Source organism: Littorina saxatilis, linkage group LG2 (assembly GCF_037325665.1).
Source record: "Littorina saxatilis isolate snail1 linkage group LG2, US_GU_Lsax_2.0, whole genome shotgun sequence".
NCBI classification, from domain to species: Eukaryota; Metazoa; Mollusca; class Gastropoda; order Littorinimorpha; family Littorinidae; genus Littorina; species Littorina saxatilis.
In genome coordinates, this window is record NC_090246.1 from 35,959,232 (window position 1) to 35,985,157 (window position 25,926).

General features: G+C 40.6%; 1 protein-coding gene across 3 annotated transcripts in view; it reads right to left on the reverse strand.

Moving 5' to 3' along the window:
* Positions 1-24,978, reverse strand: part of LOC138958865 (uncharacterized) — a 32,503-nt gene extending 7,525 nt beyond the window's left edge. Inside the window, exons 1-8 of one of the 3 annotated variants that reach the window (XM_070330176.1) lie at positions 24,458-24,978; positions 9,593-9,972; positions 7,471-7,614; positions 6,654-6,842; positions 4,848-5,008; positions 1,880-2,054; positions 781-862; positions 163-327 (exon numbers count right to left, since the gene is read on the reverse strand). In XM_070330176.1, the coding sequence (XP_070186277.1) occupies positions 163-327; positions 781-862; positions 1,880-2,054; positions 4,848-5,008; positions 6,654-6,842; positions 7,471-7,614; positions 9,593-9,962 (1,286 nt within the window). In that variant the 5' untranslated portion in view covers positions 9,963-9,972; positions 24,458-24,978. Of the gene's footprint in view, positions 1-162; positions 328-780; positions 863-1,879; positions 2,055-4,847; positions 5,009-6,653; positions 6,843-7,470; positions 7,615-9,592; positions 9,973-11,357; positions 11,620-12,145; positions 12,266-24,457 lie in introns of those variants that run through there. The other 2 variants (XM_070330175.1, XM_070330177.1) reach the window with 2 other exon arrangements.
* Positions 24,979-25,926: the final 948 nt, after the last annotated feature.

Below are 25,926 nucleotides of genomic sequence, written 5' to 3' on the forward strand. Positions count from 1 at the left end.
CTATGTGTGTGACTGCACGTGTTAAATTTGTGTGCGAGTGGGTTTGTGTGACCCTGTGTGTGTGTATGCCTGGTTTGTTCACTGTAAAGTTTTCAACTTATCAAAAAAAGAATTTCACATGCAAACAAAAATGCAAATCACACCATCACAAGCTTCATTTACCTGTAGCTTTCCATGCCCGTGAAGTGTCGTCTCCACAGTTCCTGGCGTGTTTCACCATCGTACAGAACCAGAAAGCCTTCAAACGCTGACATGAGAATGTCTGCTGTACCGTCTCCAGTCAGGTCTGCTAACACTGGCGGCACCATCACACCTTTTTCTTTGCCGCTGTAAGGAGTAATATTTTCCATCCATTTTGAACTAATTGTCCGCCAGTTCACACTGAGAGTTTTCTGTGAAGATTCTAACAAAAAGACATGTCACTATTAATTTTAAAGGGTATGATTCACACCTCACTTTTTGAACTACCTAATAACAACGAGTCTATAAACTCTGTGTCTGTGTGTTGTCTTTTTTTTTTTTTGAGGAGGGGGGGGGGGGGGGAGAAGGGTTATTCTTCCAGCGATACAGGTTTCTATTCAGACAGAATGGGGTCTACATTAAGATTTTATTAAGCTTTTCTACAAATAACAAAGTGGACAACATGCGTGCACCCGATCACTACAAATGCACGTCAACATAGAGGAATGCACATTTATTCCTATACACACGGAGTTTTAAGGGAACAAAGGTCTGTCGACTGGACCATATTTGCAATTTCACCGTTGAAAACCAGCTCACCTGAAAAGGCTATGAAGAGGAAAGGGACCGCTTTTCAAGATATAGCTGTTGAGGTCCTCAGCCGAGACAATCATCAAATCGCCTGTAAAAAATTGTTCAATGAAGTCATACCTCAACAAGAAGAGCAAACGCTCGATCGAGTCACTTTCGCAGTTCTGAATATTATATGAGGCATCAGATGGACAGGAAGAAATTGCTATTCACAACACAATGAGTCACGTTCACATAAAATTTGAGCCCGGTCACTTTTATAGTTTCCGAGAAAAGCCCAACGTTAAGTTGTGTGTTGCCGAACAGAAAAGGCTAGTTATCTCCCTTGTTTTTCTGATAACGTTCGTAAAAGGCTACAGATGTAAATACTTTGATGTAAAGAATAATCCTACAAAGTTTCAATCACATCCGATGAACTTTGTCAAAGATATAAAATGTCTAATTTTTCCTTTGACGCTGACCTGTGACCTTGAAAAAGGTCAAAGGTCAACGAAACCATCGTTAAAGTGTAGAGGTCATTGGAGGTCACGACTAAACAAAATATGAGCCCGATCGCTTTGACAGTTTCCGAGAAAAGTCCAACGTTAAGGTGGTGTCTACGGACGGCCGGCCGGACGGCCGGCCGGCCGGACAGACTAACACTGACCGATTACATAGAGTCACTTTTTCTCAAGTGACTCAAAAACAGGAACTTTTTGTCTTTAAAAAAAAAAAAAAAACCTGTTTGGGCAGACTTAAGATTTCAGTGAAAGTTCTCATGAGCTATAATTCTTACTAAAACAATTTGTGAGCTGTCTTTAAGGTTAGTAAAATTCTTAATTCTACCATGACGTTAAACACACTAAAGTAATACATAACAGCAATTTATTTTCTGAAGCAAGTATGAGACATAACTCATTCAGATCTTGACAGAATTAACAATTCAAAAAGCCAGAAACAAATATTTTTTTAAAGTATTCCACAAATCTGATCAAATTAGGTCAGAACTGAGAAGTAAACGGAAGTAAATTTAAAGATATTTCGAAAAGAAAATGGCTGAAATGTACATTAATTTCAAAGAAGTTTTACTGTAAAAATAATAACTCAATTACTTCCAGTATCAGCTTACCTGGTACAGTCTCTCCACCACTACCAAACAGGAAGTAGGTGGAGCCATTGGCAGTGGTGTGCCTGACTGGACTCATGTACGTCTCCTTGTTATTAGGCAACTCCAGATGACGTCCTATTGGCTTGCCTGTCGCTCCTGATAGAAATACCACTCTCCCTGATGCTCGGTCATGATCCTGTCGAGAAATAAAGTGTGAACAAAGTGACTGCGGTTCTTCCACCAGAAACAATTAACAAGTCGCGTAAGGCGAAATTACTACATTTAGTCAAGCTGTGGAACTCACAGAATGAAACTGAACATAGTCCGCCGCTAGTGCAAAAGGCAGTGAAAGTGACGAGCCTGTTTGGCTCGGTTGCGCTGTGCTTCATAGCACGCTTTACTGTACCTCTCTTCGTTTTAACTTTCTGAGCGTGTTTTTAATCCAAACATATCATATCTATATGTTTTTGGAATCAGGAACCGACAAGAAATAAGATGAAATAGTTTATAAAACGATTTCGGAAATTTAATTTTAATAATAATTTTTATATTTTTAATTTTCAGAGCTTGTTTTTAATCCAAATATAACATATTTATATGTTTTTGGAATCAGAAAATGATGAAGAATAAGATGAACGTAAATTTGGATCGTTTTATAAAAAAATTGTTTTTTTACAATTTTCAGATTTTTAATGACCAAAGTCATTAATTAATTTTTAAGCCACCAAGCTGAAATGCAATACCGAACACCGGCCTTCGTCGAAGATTGCTGGGCCAAAATTTCAATCAATTTGATTGAAAAATGAGGGTGTGACAGTGCCGCCTCAACTTTTAAAAAAAGCCGGATATGACGTCATCAAAGGTATTTATCGAAAAAAATAAAAAATATCCGGGGATATCATTCCCAGGAACTCTCATGTCAAATTTCATAAAGATCGGTCCAGTAGTTTGGTCTGAATCGCTCTACACACACACACAGACACACACACACACACACTGACACACACATACACCACAACCCTCGTCTCGATTCCCCCCTCTACGTTAAAACATTTAGTCAAAACTTGACTGAGAAAAAAAGAATAAAATCATTCAGCAGTGAACGTGCGAGAATATTTTGCACGAGATATTGTTCCCCGATGTGTGTGTACATCTGAAGCTGAGCTATGGCTGGTCCTTCATTTTATAGACTAATGTATTTGATCTCTATGCTTAATAAACAGACAGACTTTCTGCTTCTCAGTTCCAAGACTAGTTTCAACCATGAGAAACTCTTGACTTGTTCGCAACCTAGACCCAGTACATGTACTGACTTGACATGTATCTGTGATGTGTATGCAATAGTAGTCTTTTTAAACGTTAGTACATGCATTTAATGCTTATACAGTGGAGTCCGGGTACAACGAATCTCAAGGGAGATACATTTTAGTTCGTTATATCAGTAATTCGCTGTAGAGTTTTCAACCCTAAATGGCCTCAAGACAAGTTTTCCCACTCACCTTCAAATGATCGTCCCATCGATCTTTCCTTGGAGAGTACAATCTCTGCATGCTTCATAATATAATCCATAGAGAGGCATAGTTCAAATGTTCACTTTACTGTAATTTTAGAAGTAAAATTTAAAAAGTCGTGTAAAAGCATGTATGGTATTTTCCGGGTCATAAGGCGGGACTTTTTTTCCTGGAATGTATCAAAATAGAAAAAAATCAAAGAGACCGCCTGAGTACCAGTCAAACAACTTGTGATAATGCATGTTCAGCTGAGACATCAAAGAGACCGCCCCATAGATTAAACTGTCACTGACCCCTGTGCAGGAAGTGTTTCCTCTCTCATATGACAGGGGAACCACCTCATAGCTAAAACTGGGTCATTGACCCCTGGGAAGAAGGTCAGTGTCTATAAAAAAAACGCTCGCGCTGGACCCGAGTACTCTTCAGACATTCACACACACACACATACACACTCTCTCTCTCTCTCCCTCTCTCTCTCTCTTTCTTTCTTACACACACACAAACACACACACACACCACACACACACACACGAGTACAGACTCATGCACGCGCACACACACACACACACACAAACACACACTCACACACACAAACAGTAACACTAACACATGTGCACAAAATGAACACACACACACACCGCGCGAGAGAAAAAGACTACAGGGAGGCATTGACGTCAAAGACTTTCGACCGTGACGTAATTACGTCACTATTCTTTGTTTACGGTACCATTCCGCGGCTTTGCTACGAGTATGCCATAGTCTTGGTTGGCCGAGACCTTGCACCGTTCGTTGTAGCCTTGTGACTTTTAGAGACAAAACTGCTCTGGGGGAATGAAAACGTGTTTGTTATAAGAGGGGTTCGTTATGCAAATGAGTTCAAAAGGTTCGTTGTAGCCCGAAAGTAACAAGTAAGAAATAGAAGGCTGCCTGCCGGGAAATCAATGGCAGTTCTTTAAAAGCGGGATTTCGTTTTACCCAGGTTCGTTATAGCTGGACTCCACTGTACATGTAACTGTGGTGTTGTTGTTTTCTATTTATGCAACACCACTGCAATTTCTCATGTTTGAGATAACAAAATAAATTGTATTTTATTTGAAGAAAAAAACATATAACACCAGCAAGAGTTTACTTTGCCATCTAGCTAGCACATCAAAATATGTAAGTCGTAGCGTATCCCCCCCCCCCCCCCCCTCCCTCCCCTCCAAAACAAGCTTACACAAAGAATCATGCACTGGCAGTTCCTTTTACAAACATTATTACCAGACAATAAACTCTACATTATTACAAATCCATTCTTACTTGGGCACAAAAAGGCTAAAAGACAGGAAGCAAAGAAAAAATTGAAGAAAATGACAGGAAGGGAAAAATCACAGAAAGACAGAAACGGTCAAAGAAAAAAAACTATGATCGGAAAGAACGACTGGAAAAAATAGGACAGCGAAACCAACCCACCAAACAAACAAGACACAAGCACGAACCTCAGGTTCTCTTGACTGATTGCCCCCATGGGTGACCAAAAAATCCAAAATACCATCCCCGTCCACATCAGGTATGTCCAGGGCTCGAAACACTGTCCACTCAGGGACAAAATGGCCGCTCCAGGTCTTGTTGTCTGCATCAGTCACCCAGTGTGTTTTACCTAGGACAACAAGAACACAGATACAGAGAGAGAGAGAGAGAGAGAGAGAGAGAGAGAGAGAGAGAGAGAGAGAGAGAGAGAGAGAGAGAGAGAGTGATGTGTGTTTTTGTGTGGGTTAGTGGGGGGGGGGGGGGTTGGTGTAGAGGGTAGTGTGTGTGTGTGTGTGTGTGTGTGTGTGTGTGTGTGTGTGTGTGTGTGTGTGTGTGTGCGTGTGTGTGTGCGTGTGTGTGTGTGTGTGTGCGTGCGTGCATGTGTTTTAGTGTTACTATTTTCATGCTTTGTCCACATATTCTCTTCAAAAAAGGTTTAAGACTCATTCCATCTTTAAAAATTTGGTAAAAATCAAGGGTCCAATAACTGAATTGAAACTTGCCTCTTTTTAGAATTCAAATAAGAAGGGCAAAGCCCATACGACTCACATGCTTGACCTTGACAGCAATGACATCATACACTAAGAACTGCTTTACACATTTTTCCTACCAAAATACATGTGACCTTGACCCAAGGTCAAGGTCATCCAAGGTCATGCAACACAAAGCTGTTAATTCAAGACATAGGAAGTACAATGGTGCTTATTGGCTCTTTCTACCATGAGATATGGTCACTTTTAGTGGTTCACTACCTTATTTTGGTCACATTTCATAAGGGTCAAAGTGACCTTGACCATGATCATATGTGACCAAATGTGTCTCATGATGAAAGCATAACATGTGCCCCACATAATTTTTAAGTTTGAAACAGTTATCTTCCATAGTTCAGAGTCAAGGTCACTTCAAAATATGTATACAATCCAACTTTGAAGAGCTCCTGTGACCTTGACCTTGAAGCAAGGTAAACCAAACTGGTATCAAAAGATGGGGCTTACTTTGCCCTATATATCATATATAGGTGAGGTATTGAATCTCAAAAACTTCAGAGAAAATGGGAAAAATGTGAAAAATAGCTGTTTTTTAGGCAACATTTATGGCCCCTGCGACCTTGACCTTGAAGCAAGGTCAAGATGCTATGTGTGTTTTTTGGGGCCTTGTCATCATACACCATCTTGCCAAATTTGGTACTGATAGACTGAATAGTGTCCAAGAAATATCCAACGTTAAAGTTTTCCGGACGTCCGGACGGACGTCCGGACGTCCGGACGGACGGACGGACGGACGGACGACTCGGGTGAGTACATAGACTCACTTTTGCTTCGCATGTGAGTCAAAAAGGACTGTGCCTGCTTTGCTCTACACTACTCGTCATAAAAAAGTACACACATACATTTAGCTGTCGATCTTTGTGATGCGACGAGTTATATTAAAACTAAGTATATCGCCAGAAAGGTAATTCATTCCCCTACAGTATGAAATAAAGAGTTCCATTTTTCGTAAATTAGTGTTTATGCAGTGTACCGGAGACCTAGGACACCCCCAAAATTTAAATTCGCAAAAGCAAATTTGCAGACACTAAAATAGTAATACACAAAAAGTCAAAATAAGCAAGAGTGACCCTGTTTTTGATCTCAAATTGAAGAACAACTCATTTTCTACCCATAAAAATTAATTTGGTTCAGCAGTGTTGTTCTACCATTTTAAAGAATACAGGTGTCACAAAAACTTATACATTTTCTGGCTCTTAACTTTTTTTCAAGAGTTATAATATTCACCTGTAGCCAGATCAACGGCCTGAACTGTGGATTGTCGGCCAGTGAAGATACAGTCCGGCTTGTGATCCCCACTGATGTCATGGTGACAGTTGGTGAAGATGAGTCCAGAGCGTAACCTTGTCCGCCACAGCACTTTATGATCAAAGCCTCGCAGTGCCACTACTTCGCCGAGACACGGGTAAAGAAATTCTGAACATGGAAATATGTGGCACAGATTAAGACACTTAGATACAACAGGCATAGGAATTCCAAAATAGAAAAAACTCTGAAAATAGGCCTAGGCCCAGGCGGGGTACAGGGACAGACCCCGTATGGGGGATCAGGCCCGGCCCCGGGGGCGAAAAGAAAAACAAATTTTACCATTTTAGACCAATATTTAGATAGTTCTCGTGTAAGCAAATAATGGATAGAGACAATAGTATACATTTAATTTAATTTACCTTTTTTTAGCCGCAGACAATTTTTTACTTTTCCTGAAACGTAATTTCCTTTTCGTGGAAATCCACGATTTCACGGACAATTCCCATGCCTGATACAAGCATGCATTGGAGAACATTCACAAACATATATATATACATGTGCGTCCACACACACACACACCCACAACATTAATTCGACCAGTATTTTGTCAAACTGTCTGACTATACTTGTTTGATAACTTTCCTTTTGGGACACACCGCCAAGCAAACATACAAGTGAAGAAAAGAAAGCACCCCACAGCTAACAAAGTGTTAATTAAGGGCCTGACTTTTATCTTGTCCCCTCTGTCATATCTAGGCATAAAACGTCACACAAGGGGGGCCATGCAAGAACCAACCTAGCTCCAAGCAGCTTTGTTTCATAGTGTGCGAAGACAGAAGTGCTTGTGTCTTCATGTACTGTTGGAGACTGGTAATCCCCACTAGGATATCGTCCAGACCATCGCCATCCACATCCGTCAGGAACACACTAGCCTCACTTGCTGAAATAACAAACAAACAAACAAACAAACATAAATTAAGTCATATAGCTGTCCCCGTGTTAAACAGATAGTGTAAAAACATACAGTGCAACAGACGAACTCATGGAGTTATACTCATAGAGGTTTGATGTGAAAGTTAAAGTTCCATGAGTAATATACATAGTTATCCTACATACCTGAGAGAGACACCCGTGAGATAATAATCGTTCAAATCACACGTGTGTACATCATGTAAATGAGGTCATGTCAAGCAAGTCTGGCAGGGACCTGTTTTTCTACTGCTTATGATGCCAAAGTCACCAAGACAAACGTCATTATAGAAAACAAAATTGCGCTCGCTAATTACCCTTGATGAATTTTTAGAACTAATACGTCAAAATTTCAGAGTGACGTTTCTTTACTTTGACGTAATAGATTGCACGAGAGATCGAGGTTCCAAAACAAGTGTCTTCAATTTAGCTGCCTCGACTGCAGGACATTTTCAGTAAAATACACGTAAGTACAGTATGTAGGATAAACAGAATACTACATGGCTTGCTGTGTCATACCAGATTTACACTCGTTGCTTTTTCAAAAAATGAACAGCTCGCTTTCGCTCGCAGGTCAATATTTTAAACAAGAAGAGCAAACGCTCGATCGAGTCACTTTCGCAGTTCTGAATATTATATGAGGCATCAGATGGACAGGAAGAAATTGCTATTCACAACACAATACAGATGTAAATAATTTGATGTAAAGAATAATCCTATAAAGTTTGAATCAAATCCGATGAATAGTTTCAGAGATATGATATTTCAATTTTTTTCCTTCAAGACATACCTGTGACCTTGAAAAAGGTCAAAGGTCACCAAAGCAGACGTCAAAGTGTAGAGGTCACTGGGAGTCACGTTCACATAAAATTTGAGCCCGGTCACTTTTATAGTTTCCGAGAAAAGCCCAACGTTAAGTTGTGTGTTGCCGAACAGAAAAGGCTAGTTATCTCCCTTGTTTTTCTGATAACGTTCGTAAAAGGCTACAGATGTAAATACTTTGATGTAAAGAATAATCCTACAAAGTTTCAATCACATCCGATGAACTTTGTCAAAGATATAAAATGTCTAATTTTTCCTTTGACGCTGACCTGTGACCTTGAAAAAGGTCAAAGGTCAACGAAACCATCGTTAAAGTGTAGAGGTCATTGGAGGTCACGACTAAACAAAATATGAGCCGGATCGCTTTGATAGTTTCCGAGAAAAGTCCAACGTTAAGGTGGTGTCTACGGACGGCCGGCCGGCCGGACGGCCGGCCGGCCGGACAGACTAACACTGACCGATTACATAGAGTCACTTTTTCTCAAGTGACTCAAAAAACCTTGTGTAAATCTGGTACAACACAGCAAGCCATGTAGTATTCTCTATGTACCTGCAATGCGAGGCCCCTCCGATGAGAGTCTGCGTGCATGACTGTCAAGACTGTCTTGTTTCAAAAGAAAATGTGTAACTCCAAACTCCATCAAAGGATGAGATCTGAAGGAGAGTTTATGTGAGCAATGACCATAAAAGAAATAATATATTCAGACTTAACAACTCACATGAAATTAAAAAATAAAGTACTAAGTAATATTTCAATGTTCAGTAAAGCGTTCTGTGAAAAGCAAAATTATACAGTAACTTTGAAGTAAAATTCATTACTACAGTATAACAGGGATGGCCAAATCTCAAAATGTTAACTCGCAAGCCGGGCGAGTAACTTCAAGAAAGTCATTAGCCCCCCCAGAAATTTCACTGGCCCGGTACAATTATACCACAGTTGCTGCATCTTCAGTGTTTATATGGCATTGAAACTCGATATATTAAAACCAAGTGTTGCATTTGATCAGAATTTTCACTGGCCAGCTATAGGGTTTCTACAAGCCAGGCGGATTTTTAACTCGCGCCTGGCGATCGGGCAGACAATTTGGCCATCCCTGTATAATAAACAATACAGCCAGCTGTCTTACCACTGTTGTTAAAGAAAAGCGTCCAGTCCCCATACGGAACGTACTGTTCACCATGAACAATCCCAGCATTCACTTCTTGACCGAGGATCACAAAAGCTGCGCTAACGAGAGCAGCGACCAACAACGCACAGCTAACCACAACAACGACGATCACATTTCTTCGAGTCTTTCTCCGTCTGTTTCTGACAGCAAATCCATTGCTCATAGCATTAGGTGCAGGTGACCCGAGGTCATACATTGGAAGTGCATCATGCTTCTCTGAAGACTTGATGTTGTTTTCATCGCCTCTTCTGAATTCCAAGCCATCATCTTCTTCGTCGCTTGGTACAGACTGCAGGAGAGGCGAGTATTGGGCGCTCTTGCCGCTCATGTTGTCTGAACTGTAACACAACAATGATTTTGTAAATATGTTAATTTTTACTGGACTGAAATAGTACAACCATGTTACGTCGTATGGCAGTAAGCAGTATGGGTGTTACATGATGGGCACGATAGCTTGGTGGTTAAGACGTCTGCCTTCCGACTTGAAGGTTTGGGGTTTGAATCCCGGCTGTGCCTTAAGGGTTAAAGGGTCGAGATTTTTCCAAATCTTCCAAGTCAAATTATGTGCAGACCTGCAATTGCCATATCCCCCTTCATGTGTAAACACAAGCACAACTTAAGAGTTAAAATGTGCCCCAAAAAGATGCTGTAATCCATGTCATAGTTTGGTAGGTAATAGAAACAAGAAAATACCCAGTATAGAATGCATCCCTCGAACGAAGTAATATATATGTACTGCCTTAATGGTGCGAGGACTGCATGTAAAGGGTCATACAGGTAATCACCCATGAACGCTGAAGAAGAACGAGAACAAGACCAAGAACAAGAACAAGAAGAGTGTTCTTTCTTTCTTTATTTGGTGTTTAACGTCGTTTTCAACCGTTCAAGGTTATATCGCGACGGGGAAAGGGGGGGGATGGGATAGAGCCACTTGTCAATTGTTTCTTGTTCACAAAAGCAGTAATCAAACATTTGCTTCAGGGGCTTGCAACGTAGTACAATGTATTACCTTACTGGAAGAATGCAAGTTTCCAGTACAAAGGACTTAACATTTCTTACATACTGCTTGACTAAAATCTTTACAAAAATTGACTATATTCTATACAAGAAACACTTAACAAGGGTAAAAAGAGAAACAGAATCCGTTCGTCGCCTCTTACAACATGCTGGGGAGCATCGGGTAAATTCTTCCCCCTAACCCACGGGGGGCAATCACCCATGAACGCTGAAGAAGAACGAGAACAAGACCATGCAAGAACAAGAACAAGAAGAGTGTTACATGGGTGCAATTCAAACTGTCTAAAGACAGCTAGTTAGTCACATTCAGCTGTCACCACTGTTTCCTAATTTTCTAGAATGCGTGCAGAACTATTTTTTCATGATCAGAAATATTGTTAAGCCAGGTTTTGTCATGTACAATATGTTTGCAATCAATTGTTTTTAACCATTGCTAAAAAAAAAAAAAAAGTACTTGAAATCCTGTAGAACAAAACACTATGCAGGGTGATATTTAATGCACTGCAACGTAGGTTAGCTCCTACTGCATAACTGAAGTGACATTTTACACAATCAGTACATGACATTGCATTGTGTTATTATACAGACACGTACCCACACGTAAAACTCTGTCTCACACACAGCGAAACACTTGTAAGACAACAGTACTTTGCACTTTACAGTTTTACTGTGGTAAAATTTCAGTACAGAGTGCATGTTTACATACCAGCTGAGAGAAGAACTTTTTGCTTCAAAAACAAATGGTAAATCCACAAGTCCTTTTCACATGACTTTTCCTCAACACACAAGCACAATCACTGCGTTTACATCCGGGGCACTTAATTTCACAAGGAAACTTTAAAGTATCTCTGCTTTACCCTGTTGACAATGATCTGGTGGCAAACTCCACTGTGGTCTAGCCTTGGGATTAAATTACCACTGTTTTTATACTGGTGAGTACTAGCAGCCTGAGCTTCTCCAATATCAGTGTTGACAATCCTTAGACACATGCTTTACCCTGAATTTAAGGGACTATTGTGTGTGCTGCTAGTGCAAGATTTTTTACAAACTTTATAAGATCACAAGAAAATCAGAGTGGATTTGTCTTTTTCAGACATATTTTCCAACAAATTTTATTTTTTTATTTGTGCATGCATGCATCTGTGCAAACATACATGTACTGACTAATATTTAAAATACCAGAAACACTGTGCAATCCAGTTAAACAGATAATAGTACTTCTACATTAGTACACAGTATACCAATTACCAGGATTATGGAAATACTGTGTACATGTGCCAATGTGACGTACTTCACTTGCTGTACTAATTGTTGTTCTTAATTAATTGTTTTTGAGCTGTTATTGTTTATCTGATAAGAAGAAATGGAAGAGGAAGAAGAACATTAATGAGGCCTCATTCAAAAACTTGTTGCACGTACAACAAAATATTACCTGTATTCAAAGCACTATAAGTATAGGTTTTTCTTTACACAGATTGATAAGTCATACCTTACCTGTTCTCAATACCAGTTTTTATACACTCTACACTTTCAGTTTCTGGAATAGTGCCTTCCATTGCAATAGTTTACACAACAATTGTCCACAGTAAAATGCACACAGGAAAACACACAATAATGTTTTCAACAACTGAAACCAATAATCAGGAAGTTTTGATTTATACTCTGTAAAACGGATGCAGCTTTAACACAGTTTAGAAAATTCTTCATGCACAGCTGTACTCTAACAATTAGGATTGCCTTGGTTAAAGGAGATGTAACTATAGTGTTTGGCAGACTTAGCTATCGGATAAAAAACAAAAAGTGCATCAGAAATATCACAAAAGTACATAAATAATACTACTGAGGCAATAACATATGGGATTGCTGTTTTAATTTTTAGCTTTTGCTTGAAAGCTAAAAATTAAAACAGCAATCCCATGTTGTTGCCTCAGTCAAATTCAAAACATTAATTTCCCCAAATATTTCAAAATTAACACATAAACTATATATATCTGGGTGGTAATTGCTTTGGAAGCAGCTTGCTGTATCCTTGCCAATGCAAAATATGGTTCCACCCCCCCACTGATAATGATTTTGTGTAAACATCTCTCTCTCTCTCTCTCTCTCTCTCTCTCTCTCTCTCTCTCTCTCTCTCTCTCTCTCTCTCTCTCTCTCTCTCTCTCTCTCTCTCTCTCTCTCTCTCTCTCTCCAGAACATGTATACATGTAATGTACAGTATGTACATGTATACATGTACAGCATTAAGTCCATATCTTATCTTTGAGGACAAAAAATAACTTTTTGTTGTGAGTCGTCAATAACTGACAGCTTCTTTAATAAAAAAAAATTAAAAGCATTCTGGGTTGGAACAGAGACATACATTGAAATCTAGCTATGTCTCTGGTTGGAATCTGGCAAACCTGTCTGCCTTCCTCGTAAAAAGTTTACAGTGTACTACCTTGGTCAAATTCTGTTTTGATGTCAAACTTGTTTCGCAAGCTCCCCCCCCCCCCCCCCCCCCCCTCTCTCTCTCTCTCTCTCTTTCAGAGCTTCACTGGCCGTAACTACAAATTCCCACCAGCCAAGAAAAAGTTGATTGAATAGGCCATGGTCAAAAGATCGTGTAGGTTACCTAGCCCAAAGTTAGGCTAGGATAGCAACTGATCAAAAGATCAGACAAAGGCTCAACAGCCTTAGTACCAGTCTGTCAACATATCATCATATCATATCATATCATAATTCTGCTCAGTATATGAGAGAGAGAGAGAGAGAGAGAGAGAGAGAGAGAGAGAGAGAGAGAGAGAGAGAGAGAGAGAGAGAGAGAGAGAGAGAGAGAGAGAGAGAGAGAGAGAGAGAGAGAGAGAGAATGACAATGACAATGACAATTCTTTATTTAACGAGGGTAGTAGATTAAGCAGTGGTCTGCTTTTTTACATCCAGCCCTCGCCCTAAAGAGGGACTAACTACAAAAATGAAATAAAAATACAAGATAAAAAATAGAAAATAGAAAACTAAAATTCTACATTTTAACAGATAACTAAAGTGAAAACACATTATACATATGTACACAAAATGCATTGCATTGAGGTAAATTGCGAGTTGATTGATGTGAATTAAGTGGTATAGTGCAGCTTGCACTTTCTCAACATCATGCTCTAATCCATACATTACATTATAAAGAAAATCAATCAAACAAGCAAGACATTGCTAAGATCATCACACATCTAAATACATGTAGTGGATGGTTTGTAAGTCCCTTCATTCGAAAAGGGTTTGTGTACATTATACCAATAAAGAGGAGAGGGGCATGTTTAATACAAAAGTTGAATACCATTTAAGACAAATATAATTTACTTTGACTTCATTACATAAGACAAATATCTGCTTTTAAAACTATCAGTGCTGGTAGTTTGCCTCTGGAATGTTGGAAGAGAGTTCCAGAGACTGCTACCTGAATACACTAAACTGGACTTAAACAGGTCAATCCGAGGAACAGGAGTGTTTAATCTCATAAATTGACGTGAATTCCTCATGGTAAATTTTGTACGTAAAGTTTCAGGTACACATCCAGTGATAATTTTGCTCATAAGGGTACATTTATTAATTAGCCAAGTCTTGCCTTCAGAGGGAGAATGCCTAAGTTTATGTAGTCTAATTCATTCAGGGTTGTTTTCTTTAATAAGACTACTTTCAACGCTCGTTTGTGTAATCTAATTATAGGTTTTAGTGAATTATCACTTGCCGAATCCCATAAGGTTGATGCGTAATCAATAACAGATTGAATATGGGCATTAAAGAATAACTTCCTGGCTTCCAAATTCAGGAAGTGCTTGATTCTAGATAAGAGATATACTTTCTTGGACATGACTTTAGAAAGTTGTTCGATGTGGTGTGACCATGACAGGTTGTTATCGATGGTCACTCCCAACACTTTATGATGGTTGACTGTTGAAACAATTTCATCATTGACAATTAAATCGGGAAACGTGGAGATTATGTTCTGTCGTTTTTGTCTAGTTGTTATTATCATGCATTTAGTTTTTTGGGGGTTCAGGGACATATGATTTAGCTCAGTCCATGCACTCAGCTGGTTTAAACTTTCTTGCAGTGATTCAGATAAACGATTTAAATTGGTGTCACTGGAGTGTATGGTGGTGTCATCTGCAAAAAGTTCACACAAGTTTTTATACTGTTCAAAAAAAGAAACGCATAGCTTGTAATATTTGGTTAATTTAGTTATATGGCTACAAGGATATCCACCAAACTGCAGAAAATGTTTATCTGGTCGTCGACCTTTCGTCCATTGCCACAAGTGAGCTCTGCACGTGACGCATGCGTTATCAGTGGCTACAATGTCAAAATTGCTCATTTGGCATGACCACTCGTCATGCTTCAGTGTAATCTCGTGAAACTCGGGGAATATTGAGCTCTCACCATGTCTTCCAAAACCCATAAAAGCGGATTGTTCGCCACAAAGAAATCAGACGACAATTCAGCGACGAAAGATGGCCCGATTGAGCAGAGAAGACCGCCAAATTGCATTGGGTCGTTTACAAGCAGGCCAAAGTCAAAGTGCAATCGCCAGGCACTTCCACGTGTCCCAGAGCACCATCAGTAGACTGTGGGTCAGGTTTCAAGCCACTGGCTCCGTTGCTGACTTGCCACGAGCGGGAAGACCAAGGGCGACAACTGCTGCTCACGACCGCTTCATACGGCTCCGCCACCTCCGGAATCGTTTCCTGTCGGCCTCATCTTCTGTCCAGGCTCTCCCCGGGCCACACCGATTATCGGACCAGACCGTGCGGAACCGCCTGCATGAAGCTGGTTTGAGAGCTCGCAGACCTCACAGAGGAGCTGTCCTCACCCGCCGCCATCGCCAGAACCGAGTGCAGTGGGGCAACCAGCACCTTCGCTGGACCGTCCGGAATCACTGGAGACACGTGTGGTTCAGCGACGAGTCCTACTTCCTGCTCCAGCGACATGATGGTCGGAGGAGGGTCTACCGGAGAGTAAACGAACGTTACGCGCCCAACTGTGTGGATGAGGCACCCGTTCATGGTGGTGGAGGCGTCATGGTGTGGGGGGCGATCAATACCGCTGGAAGGAGCACCCTGGTGCACGTCCAAGGGCGCATAACTGCCCAGCGATACGTGGAGGAAATTCTGCGCCCACACGCCCTTCCTCTTCTGGCTGACCAGGATGCCATATTCCAGCAGGACAACGCTCGCCCGCACACAGCACGACTCACCACCCAGTTCCTCACCGACCACCATGTCCAGGTGCTTCCCTGGCCATCCATGTCGCCAGACATGAACCCGATAGAACACCTCTGGGATGAATTGGACAGACGTGTGCGCAGGCGAGAAGAAGCGCCGGCAAATCACCGCGATCTATTGCAGGCACTTCAGGAGGAGTGGGACACCACCCCACAGCAAGATATCCGGCATCTGATCCAGTCCATGCCCAGAAGGTGCCGGGCAGTTGTTGCTGCTCAAGGCAGTCACACCCCCTACTGACTTGACAGCCTCGGCACCCAATCGTATTGATTGACTGATTGATTTGAAGATGCAAATGAACTGTGTGTGCATTCAACTGTGTCCATACCAAATTTCAAACAAATAATCTAAATATTGGATTTTCTGTTAATTTTTTCGAAAAATAAAACAAATTTGGCAAGTAGCAACTATGCGTTTCTTTTTTTGAACAGTATAATATGAAGGGGCAGGTCATTTATGTATATGGAGAAAAGTAGAGGGCCTAAAACTGACCCTTGTGGTACCCCATGCCGTACAGCCTGCATACTTGATGCCGAGGCGTTCGCATGCACACTTTGTTGCCCGTTGCTGAGAAAAGAACAAATGAGGTTAACTGAGTCAGTCCCGAGGCCATATAATTGAGTTTTCTGAGTAACAACTTGTGATCAATTACATCAAAAGCTCTAGCAAAGTCTACAAATACAGCACCACAAAATTCATTATCGTTTATCTTGTCCAACCAATGATCAACAAGAGAGATTAAGGCAGTGTGACACGAGTGATTAGCCCTAAAGCCAGACTGGTTCGGGTGAAATAATTGATTGTGATCAAAGTGCGCTAATATGTGTTTCTTTCTTTCTTTATTTGGTGTTTAACGTCGTTTTCAACCACGAAGGTTATATCGCGACGAGGGAAAGGGGGAGATGGGATAGAAGAAAGGGGGGAGATGGGATAGAGCCACTTGTTAAGTGTTTCTTGTTCACAAAAGCACTAATCAAAAAATTGCTCCAGGGGCTTGCAACGTAGTACAATATATGACCTTACTGGGAGAATGCAAGTTTCCAGTACAAAGGACTAAACATTTCTTACATACTGCTTGACTAAAATCTTTACAAACATTGACTATATTCTATACAAGAACCACTTAACAAGGGTTAAAGGAGAAACAGAATCCGTTAGTCGCCTCATACGACATGCGGGGTGCAGAGAAATAAGGATGTGGAAAAGAAGACTTTTGGTAAGTGAAATAAAGGTGATGGATCCAGTCAGGTAGAAATAAGACAACAAGAAAAGAATTGGAAAACTGCAGGGAATAGTAGGGAGAGTTTTCTTGGAAGGAAATATAGGTGAAAGGACTGGTAAGGCTGAAATAAGACAAAAGAAGAGAAGAAACAGAACCGTTAGTCGCCTCTTACGACATGCTGGGTAGCATCGGGTAAATTCTTTCTGGTCCCAACCAATATGGGACTCCCCCTAACCCGCGGGGGGTTAATAGGTGTTTGTTTATATGTTTTTCAAGTGGCTTTGATAATACAGACAATATAGAAATCGGTCTATAGTTTGAGGGGTCTTTCTTCTCACCAGATTTAAACAAAGGAATAATTTTTGCCTGTTTGAGCGCTATTGGAAAATATTGTTTGTCTAAACAGAGATTATAAATGTAAGTGAGAGTTTCGGAAATTACCGGGGCTGATAACTTAAGAATTCTTCCATCTAATCCGTCTATCCCCCGGGTACCTGTTTGCTTTAAATGTGTGAGTGCTTGAAAGCAGACCTGTTTACCCCCATAAGTGTTTTGGAGTAATGCTCAGCCCCAAAAATAGTAATCCTGGCACAAAAATAGTAATCATCCAGCATTCGTCGCCAATTACAACTGTGTCTGCGAAACGCAATCATGCACATATATCCATCATTCACACATCAGTCAGTTTTTGTAGTCATCATAATTTCAAAGAAGATCACATCAAAAGCACATGCATCACTGATTCTTTTTCTTTTGCTCGTAGTAGGCCTTTTTCAGTGTGTCAAGCGCTTCTCTACTGTACTTGCGCTTGCCGAATGAGTGAGGGCGAGACTTCACCACTAGAATAAGGCTCTCCAGCGTCTCATCAGACAGACATGATCTCTGGTCAGTCCTGTGCTTTTTCACCCCATTTTGCCATTGAAAAAAAACAATGCCAAACATGTGAATAGATAAAAAAAAAAATTAAAAAAAACATTTTTTTTTTTTTACATTTTTTTTTTTTTTTTTGAAAATCGTAGTCTTGACACGGATAGCGGAATGGCGTATTTTTTTCAGAAAATCGTAATAAATTACGCCAAAATCGTAAGGGTAAACAGGTCTGTTCAGAAAGACTTCAGGCACTGTAAGCGAAGGAATATTTAATTGAGATGAAATTTCTTTTGACTTACAGAAGTCTTCTAAAACTTCCAAATTATTGAGGTTAGTTGTATCCTTTAAAATAACTTTTTCAGCTATTTTGGAAAAATGTGTATTTAGATCATCAGGTGTATTGTCTCTAACGCAACTTGATCTAGATGCAGAAGTTTTATTTGTGAGTTCATTTATGGCTTTCCAAATGTTCTTTGGATTTTGTTTTGAAGAAGCAAGGTCTTGAAAATATTTTCTCTTTTTTAATCGTTTTATTGAGTTTACTTTATTTCTCTGTTCTCTATACTCCTCTTCCTTGCCGATTGACTTTAAGAAGTCGCGATTATCTATGGCATCTTGTAATTCATCATCAAACCATTTCGGTTTCACTATGTGTCTGACTCTTTTAATTCTCCATGGAGCATGTTTATCATATATGTCAGTGAAGGCATTGAGCCAGTGTGTTAATGCAGCATCAGGATTCGTACAATTATAAACATCAGAGAGGAGTTACAGAGGTCGTGAAGAAATGTGTCTTCGTTGAATTTAGAAAAGGATCTGTATTTTATTGTCTTGTGACCGCCTTTTGGAATTTTTACACCCTTTCTCGGCCACGTCAGACAGATAGGGAAATGATCGCTGCAACCACTGGCGGAAACACAACATTCAACAATGTTATGTTGATCAGTGACATAAATATGATCTATCAAAGTACTTGTAGATGCTGTGACTCTTGTAGGGGTGTCTACTATCTGTTTGAGATTATAGAGGTTAAGCATATATCTAGCCATAGCTTGTTCTGCTTAAGCAAATCAATATTAAAGTCTCCCAATAACAAAAAAACTGCATCTAACATCTGCGTAAGATTATCCGACCAATTTGCTCTCTCTACAGGATTTCTATAACAGAAACCTATGAGGAGTGGAGGTGCTCCTTTCATTTTAACTTCTACCCACACCGACTCCACAAACTGCTCAAGGTGTGTTAATCTTGTATAGCTAACTGATTCACTTACGTACAGAAGCAAGCCAGTTTCTTTACTTTGCTGTGGGTCTCTGCGTAGTATGTTATAACCAGGAATAGCTACATCGGCATCCGAAATCTGCTGAGATAATCGTGACTCTGAGAATCCGAAAATGTGAAAATTTGAACCAGAATTTAAAAGCATACTAGATACGTCATTCATTTTGTTAATTGCATGGTTAATGTTAAGGTGGCCCACACGAAGACCCTCTTTTCTGGGCCATAAATTTGGACAGCTATTCATTGTGAACATAACAGGCATGAAAACTGAAAAATAAAAATAAACTGAAAAAAAAATTCGAAGGCGCATTGCGCCAAGTTTCGCAGGCGCGAAGCGCCAAGTTTCGCAGGCGTGAAGCGCCAAGTTTCGCAGGCGCGAAGCGCCAAGACTTCTAGGGGGGTCCGGGGGCATGCCCCCCCGGAAATTTGTTTTTTCAAGGGTGCAATTTGGTGCAATCTGGGGCTATCTGAGCCTTAAAATTGGATTCAAACATGGCCCCAAAATACATACAAAATGAAGCAATCTGGTGCTCATTTGAAAGCAAATCTACTTCTTTTTCAGGCATTAAAAAGGGATTACAACAAGCTGGTATTGTCATGAAATATATATATATATATAGAGAGAGAATTTTATATCACTTTCAGACTACTAGGGGGGGGGGGGGGGGGTCCAGGGGCATGCTGCCTCGGGGGAAAAAATGTCAGTGGGTGCAAAATAAAGAGAGAGAGAGAGAGAGAGAGAGAGAGAGAGAGAGAGAGAGAGAGAGAGAGAGAGAGAGAGAGAGAGAGAGAGAGAGAGAGAGAGAGAGAGAGAGAGAGAGAGAGAGAGAGAGAGAGAGAGAGAGAGAGAGAGAGAGAGAGAGAGAGAGAGAGAGAGAGAGTGTCAACAATCTACGACACGACTGCCAACTAGTCTCGGCCCGCTCAAAAAACAATGACCGAGACTTTCAGTAATTCCTTTGCGTGACGTCTAACCCTCTTACGCCATAATGTGACGTCTTCAAATGACGAAATGTTACAGTTTCTACCACAGACATACACACGCACAAACACACGCACAAACAGACAAAGTTACGATCGCATAGGCTACACTTCGTGTGCCAAAAAACGGAATCGCACAAATAAATCGGATGGCCCATTGAAAATAATCGGAAAAGTCGGAAAAAACGGAGAATTTTCATCCCTGCATAAACAGTATTCTGGCTTTTGAACGTTAAATAGTCCGAGATATCTACTGAAATCTCTTGATCAATCTGTAACAAATTCGCAGGAACAGAGAAATGTGTCAAACAAGAAAGAATAATTTAGAAACACAATGTGTCAAACAATGACGTTATCAATAAGGTACAATAGGTAAATAAGGCAGAAACTCAACGTCAAGCGTAGAATAACTAGTAAAGAGACAAGGAAATATTCCGGACGACAAACTAAGTAAAACAACGAAAGCAACAATAAACAAGTAAAAAATCGAAAGGCAGATTAGCAGAAGAAAACAGGAAAATAAAGAGAAAACGGTAATGTTACCGTTTATAATGATAATAAAGAACCAAACTAAGACAACGAAACTAATGTAATAGACTCTAAACAAGTCTAACACAAAGCACTTGTCATAGGAGTCAATGTTGACACATGTGTCGCCTAGTAACAGCAGCCGCTTTATAATATGAAAGGGGCGAATAGCTTGACCGTCCGAACACACTGCTGTCGCTGAAGCCTGTCCAATTAGAGGCGCACAGTAAAGAAGCAAGCACACACCGAGTCTCTGTCTCAAGCAAGAGAAGAAAATGTTTCTTCTCGTCTCTTTGTTAAAGAGTTGCTGTGACAGCCTGAAGCACAGCACAGTAAAAACGAAGGTAATACAAAAATCGATCAGGAGGATAAAGGCCACGAAATCATGCTCACACCCTCACAAGGGTAATGTTCGTGCAGTAGCACAATCGTACACAAATATGCACAGTTTTACCATCACGGCAGATGACGCTAATAATGCTATATTTTCTATTACCACACACACACACACACACACACACACACACGCTCACACTGACATGCGCTCACACACACACACACACACACATACATACACACACACACACACACACACACATGTAAGAATAATCCAGAAATAGTCGTCACACCCATGAAATTCACTCCACTTGACTAATTACAGTCGGAAGTCGGAAGTCGGAAATTTTATTTGTTAGGCCTCCGGCCCATAACAAGACTGGTGACACATTATACAAGCGAACAATGGTTAAAATAAGCAGAAGAAGCAACATTATGGACCTGCATCTTGCAACTGAGCATTTTCCAGAGAATCAGTGCGAAATCGTAGTGCTTTGTAAATATACGTTGCTAACTGTCTTACCACTTGGTCATTTGTTGAGGATAGTAATTGGCACATTCTAAACATGGATGGGTTCCGATAATACTTTGAGGCTATTAATTCAACTCTGATCTCATTATATGCGGGACAAACAAGTAAAAAATGTACTTCCGTCTCCAGTGTATCATCTGAGCACAAAGGGCAAAATCTGTCTACGTTATTCACATTGGGTTTATACTGTAAATAGTGGTTATTTAAGGGTGACATACCAAATCTGAAACGTGCTAACATTCTTCTCAAATGAACATTTCTTATCTGATACAAATAACCACTCATACACAAGGACTGCTTAAATAACGAATACACATTATAAAAAACGTGTGATTCAAGGGAACTATGCCAATCCTGTCTAAAGCAATCGACAAGTCTTTGGCGAAATTCTCTTACAAACGTGGAAATATCACCAACACCTTGTGCTTCCCACACTTCACCAAATCCATACTTGTACAAAACATTACGAACGTTACAAGCCCATGTCGTGTAATTTTGCCTTTGTATAGACAGTAGCATATTATACACTTTCTTGGGGTACCTGTTGCCATCCATCCGAGTTAATCGAAGCCAAAACTTCATACACTTTATGTACGTTACCACAAACAGAGGATAACGTCCTGTTTCACCGTAAACTATATGCCTTGGTGACTTCGGATGGACACCGACAAACCTTTTAATGGCAGACAAATGTACTCTTTCAACAATTTGTTGATCAGCAGAGAGTCCCCAGACCTCCGAACCGTACGTCAAGATCGGTTGTATTTGACTGTCAAACAGTTTAAAAAATGTATCAGGAGAATATTCCCCAATACTCCAAAGAAGTTTGAGGATAGCTGATACTCCCTTTCTCGCGCGATCAGCAAGGTCGTTTAGAGTGTGGGAAAAAGAGATTCTTGTGGACATATAGACTCCTAAATATTTATACATGTTTACAACTTTCACTTCACTATCACCAAAGAACCATTTTTCTCGTAATGCTAGATGACCACCGTTTCTAAACACAACTATGTTCGATTTAGCCATATTTACGACTACCTGAAGCTTCTTTGAGGTGGTCAATAAAACATTTAGCTGGTTTTGCAAACCGATGACACTATCAGAGATTAAAACCACATCATCCGCAAACAACAAAATCAATAATTCGACTAAATCCGGTGACAATTGAATACCGTGTCTTCCATTTGCCATAATGTCTTTGGTTAATTCGTTAATAAACAATGAGAACAAAATCGGTGAGCAGTTTTCACCCTGTTTTAGGCCGACTGGACACATGAATACATCTGAAAGTTCACCTCCTGCTCGAACACACGTTTTCACTGTCGTATACATACTTTTAAGGGCTAAAACAATCTTTCCACACATGCCATTCTGATCCAGTACTTTCCATAGTTTATCCCTGTGAACAGAGTCAAACGCTTTCCGAAAATCTATAAAGGCTGCATACAGTTTTCTATGTCTCAACAACTGTTTCTGTACGGTTCCAAACAGTGTAAATATGTGATCTACTGTAGAGTGATCTTGGCGAAAACCAGCTTGCTCCTCCCCAACAACTTCGTTCTCTTCTATCCAATCAGAAATACGTTTATTCAAAATAAAACTATATAATTTGCTGCATACATTCAACAACGAAACACCTCTATAATTATCCGGTGAATCAATATCTCCTTTCTTATGAATTGGGTGCAAAATCGAGTGTGACCATTCATCGGGAAACAAACCGTTGTCAAATAAATGATTAAAAAAATTGGTCAAAAAAGGCAAAAGTATATCAATACCATTCTTATAAAACTCGTTAATCAACCCATCTGGGCCAGCTGCCTTTCCATTTTTTAGCGCCCGGGCTGCACGCATTACCTCATCATGTGTGATCAATTGGTTTAAAGAGTCACAATTTCTCAGCTCTCCTTGCTCAAAACTTTGATCACCTTCATTACCTGGGGTATTTGTTTCCGCAGGTGGTACGGTACCAAAAACATCACGAAAATGCTCGTGAACGACTAATTACAGAGAGAGAGAGAGAGAGAGAGAGAGAGAGAGAGAGAGAGAGAGAGAGAGAGAGAGAGAGAGAGAGAGAGAGAGAGAGAGAGAGAGATTGATTGATTGAATTTTATTTTTCAGGGTAACAGAATAAGGCCAAAAAAAAAAAATTGTCTGTTTCTGGTAACATGGCTAAAAAAAATAGGGTCGGTAGGTAGGGTTTTTTGTTTTTGTTTTTTTTGTTTACCCCAAATGTAGACCAATAAAACTAACTTTAAAAATCGCGCAAAGAGACTGGATTCACTATACATAGAGACAAGACACTCAACACATTTACAAATCGTCAGCGGACTTTCGTTTTCACACGTTTTTGTTGTTCATTTTCTCACCCTGTCCTTTACCACCAAAAAAATAAATAAATTTTGAGTTTGGAAAAAAAAGTTTAGGGTCGGCGCCGAAATTTAGGGTCGGTCGGGTGACCAGAAACAGACAATTTTTTGGGGGGGCCTAAGCAATGTATACATGGGTTTTTTTCATCCGGCCCTCGCCCATTGAGAGTAACTCGATTAATAACAATAAGAAATAGAAGTTAAAGCTAACTGCAATACAATTTACATAAGTAACATGTCAAACAAGAGAGAGAGAGAGAGAGAGAGAGAGAGAGAGAGAGAGAGAGAGAGAGAGCGCGCGTGTGTGTTGTTTCGTGGCGATTTCCTTCTTGGAACATTCAGTTTTGGTGTTGTTGTTTTCTCATTTATAAACGTGACTAACGCGTGACCTTTCAAGATTGTTTGACGACATATTCGTCCTATGTTACGTACCTTGAATACCCGATGTTTGTTACGATTTAATCTCACTTGGCATGAAGCTCAAATTCAGTTCTGAGGGTCCGAATATCAAGTTCACATTAATTTTGTGTTGGGAGGGAACTGTCATATGAGCGTTGATGCGTTGAGCTGTCGTTATGCGCCATACATGGCCCAGCTCATCCGGCTTCAGCGTGTTTTTATATCGGAGTGGTCCTTCTCCTAGACTGGTGGCTTTACAGGGCTGTCGAGTTCAGTCTACCCGGCTATTTGGCCATAGCTGGCTGGTTTGTTTATCTGAGGTGACCTTCCCCAGGGCTAGAACTTAAGATGCGGCTCTTGATCGCATGATGCTCCCGTCATTGGAGACCTGGGGTATTTCTTGAGTGTAACAGTGCCACCTGTTACCCCGCCCCATCCTGTTGGAAGCACCGCCAGTTGGTCCGCGACTGCTTATTCGTCCTGGCAAGCCTGGCTTATTTCGCAGCCTAACCTCCATATCTGAAGGCCATCTCACTATCCGCCACCTGTGAAAGCGCCTGGTTGGGGGTGGTCGCCCCTACTGTCCCAGGGAAGGGAACTAATGCAGACATACCACACGATCAAAGTTCACGAGTTACTTCCCTTCCATAAATGTCAACAATTGTACTTTCGGTTTTACGAGGATATGGATCGCAATGCAGTTTTGTATTTTTATGGTCTGCATACGTCGCCCATGCCTTTGCCCCCTTCTAAGTCTCCAAATTCATGTATCTCTATGGCTTTCTCCCTCGATCCCGCCGTGGCCTCTCTCTGCTTTTTATCTTTTTATTCTATTTTATTCAGTTATTTCATTTTTATCTCTGCCGGACCGTGCAATTATGATTACCTAGGTTACAACCGACCTGACCTCGTTTGTAAATCAGAATACTAAATGAAACAGGAGACAGAAAGACTGACTGCAGGCATAAAGTTCTAAACCGAGACAGCCTTCTTGACCTGCCAACACGTAAATCAATGCTGTACGGTCAGTCAGTCTATGAAACACGCCGTCACGGTCATCTCAACTTGAAGTGTGTGTCAGTGTGTGTGTGTGTGTGTGTTTCTTACAACATAATAATTAGATATTGGAATGGTTTCAGGTGCGTGCACTAATTCGAGCATGCTCGTTTATGTGTAAAACGTGGATGTATATATGTGGATGCGTGCGTGTATTTGCATGAACATGTGTGTGAATGTGTATGATGTAAGACGGTGGGTAAACTGCGCGCGTGCATGCGTGCGCATGTATGTGTTCTTGTTTGCGTGCGTGCGTGCGTCTGTCTGTCTATCATGATGTGTCTCGGTGTGACAGTCAGTCAGTGTCTCTGCGTCTGTGCGTAGACAATTTCGTCTGATACACCCTGTACCTCGAACGAGGAAGAGCCCCACACAAAGCATGGAGTGCAATCATGGCGATCTCTACTACTACTCTAGTAGAGTACGCTATGAGTGCAATTTATTGC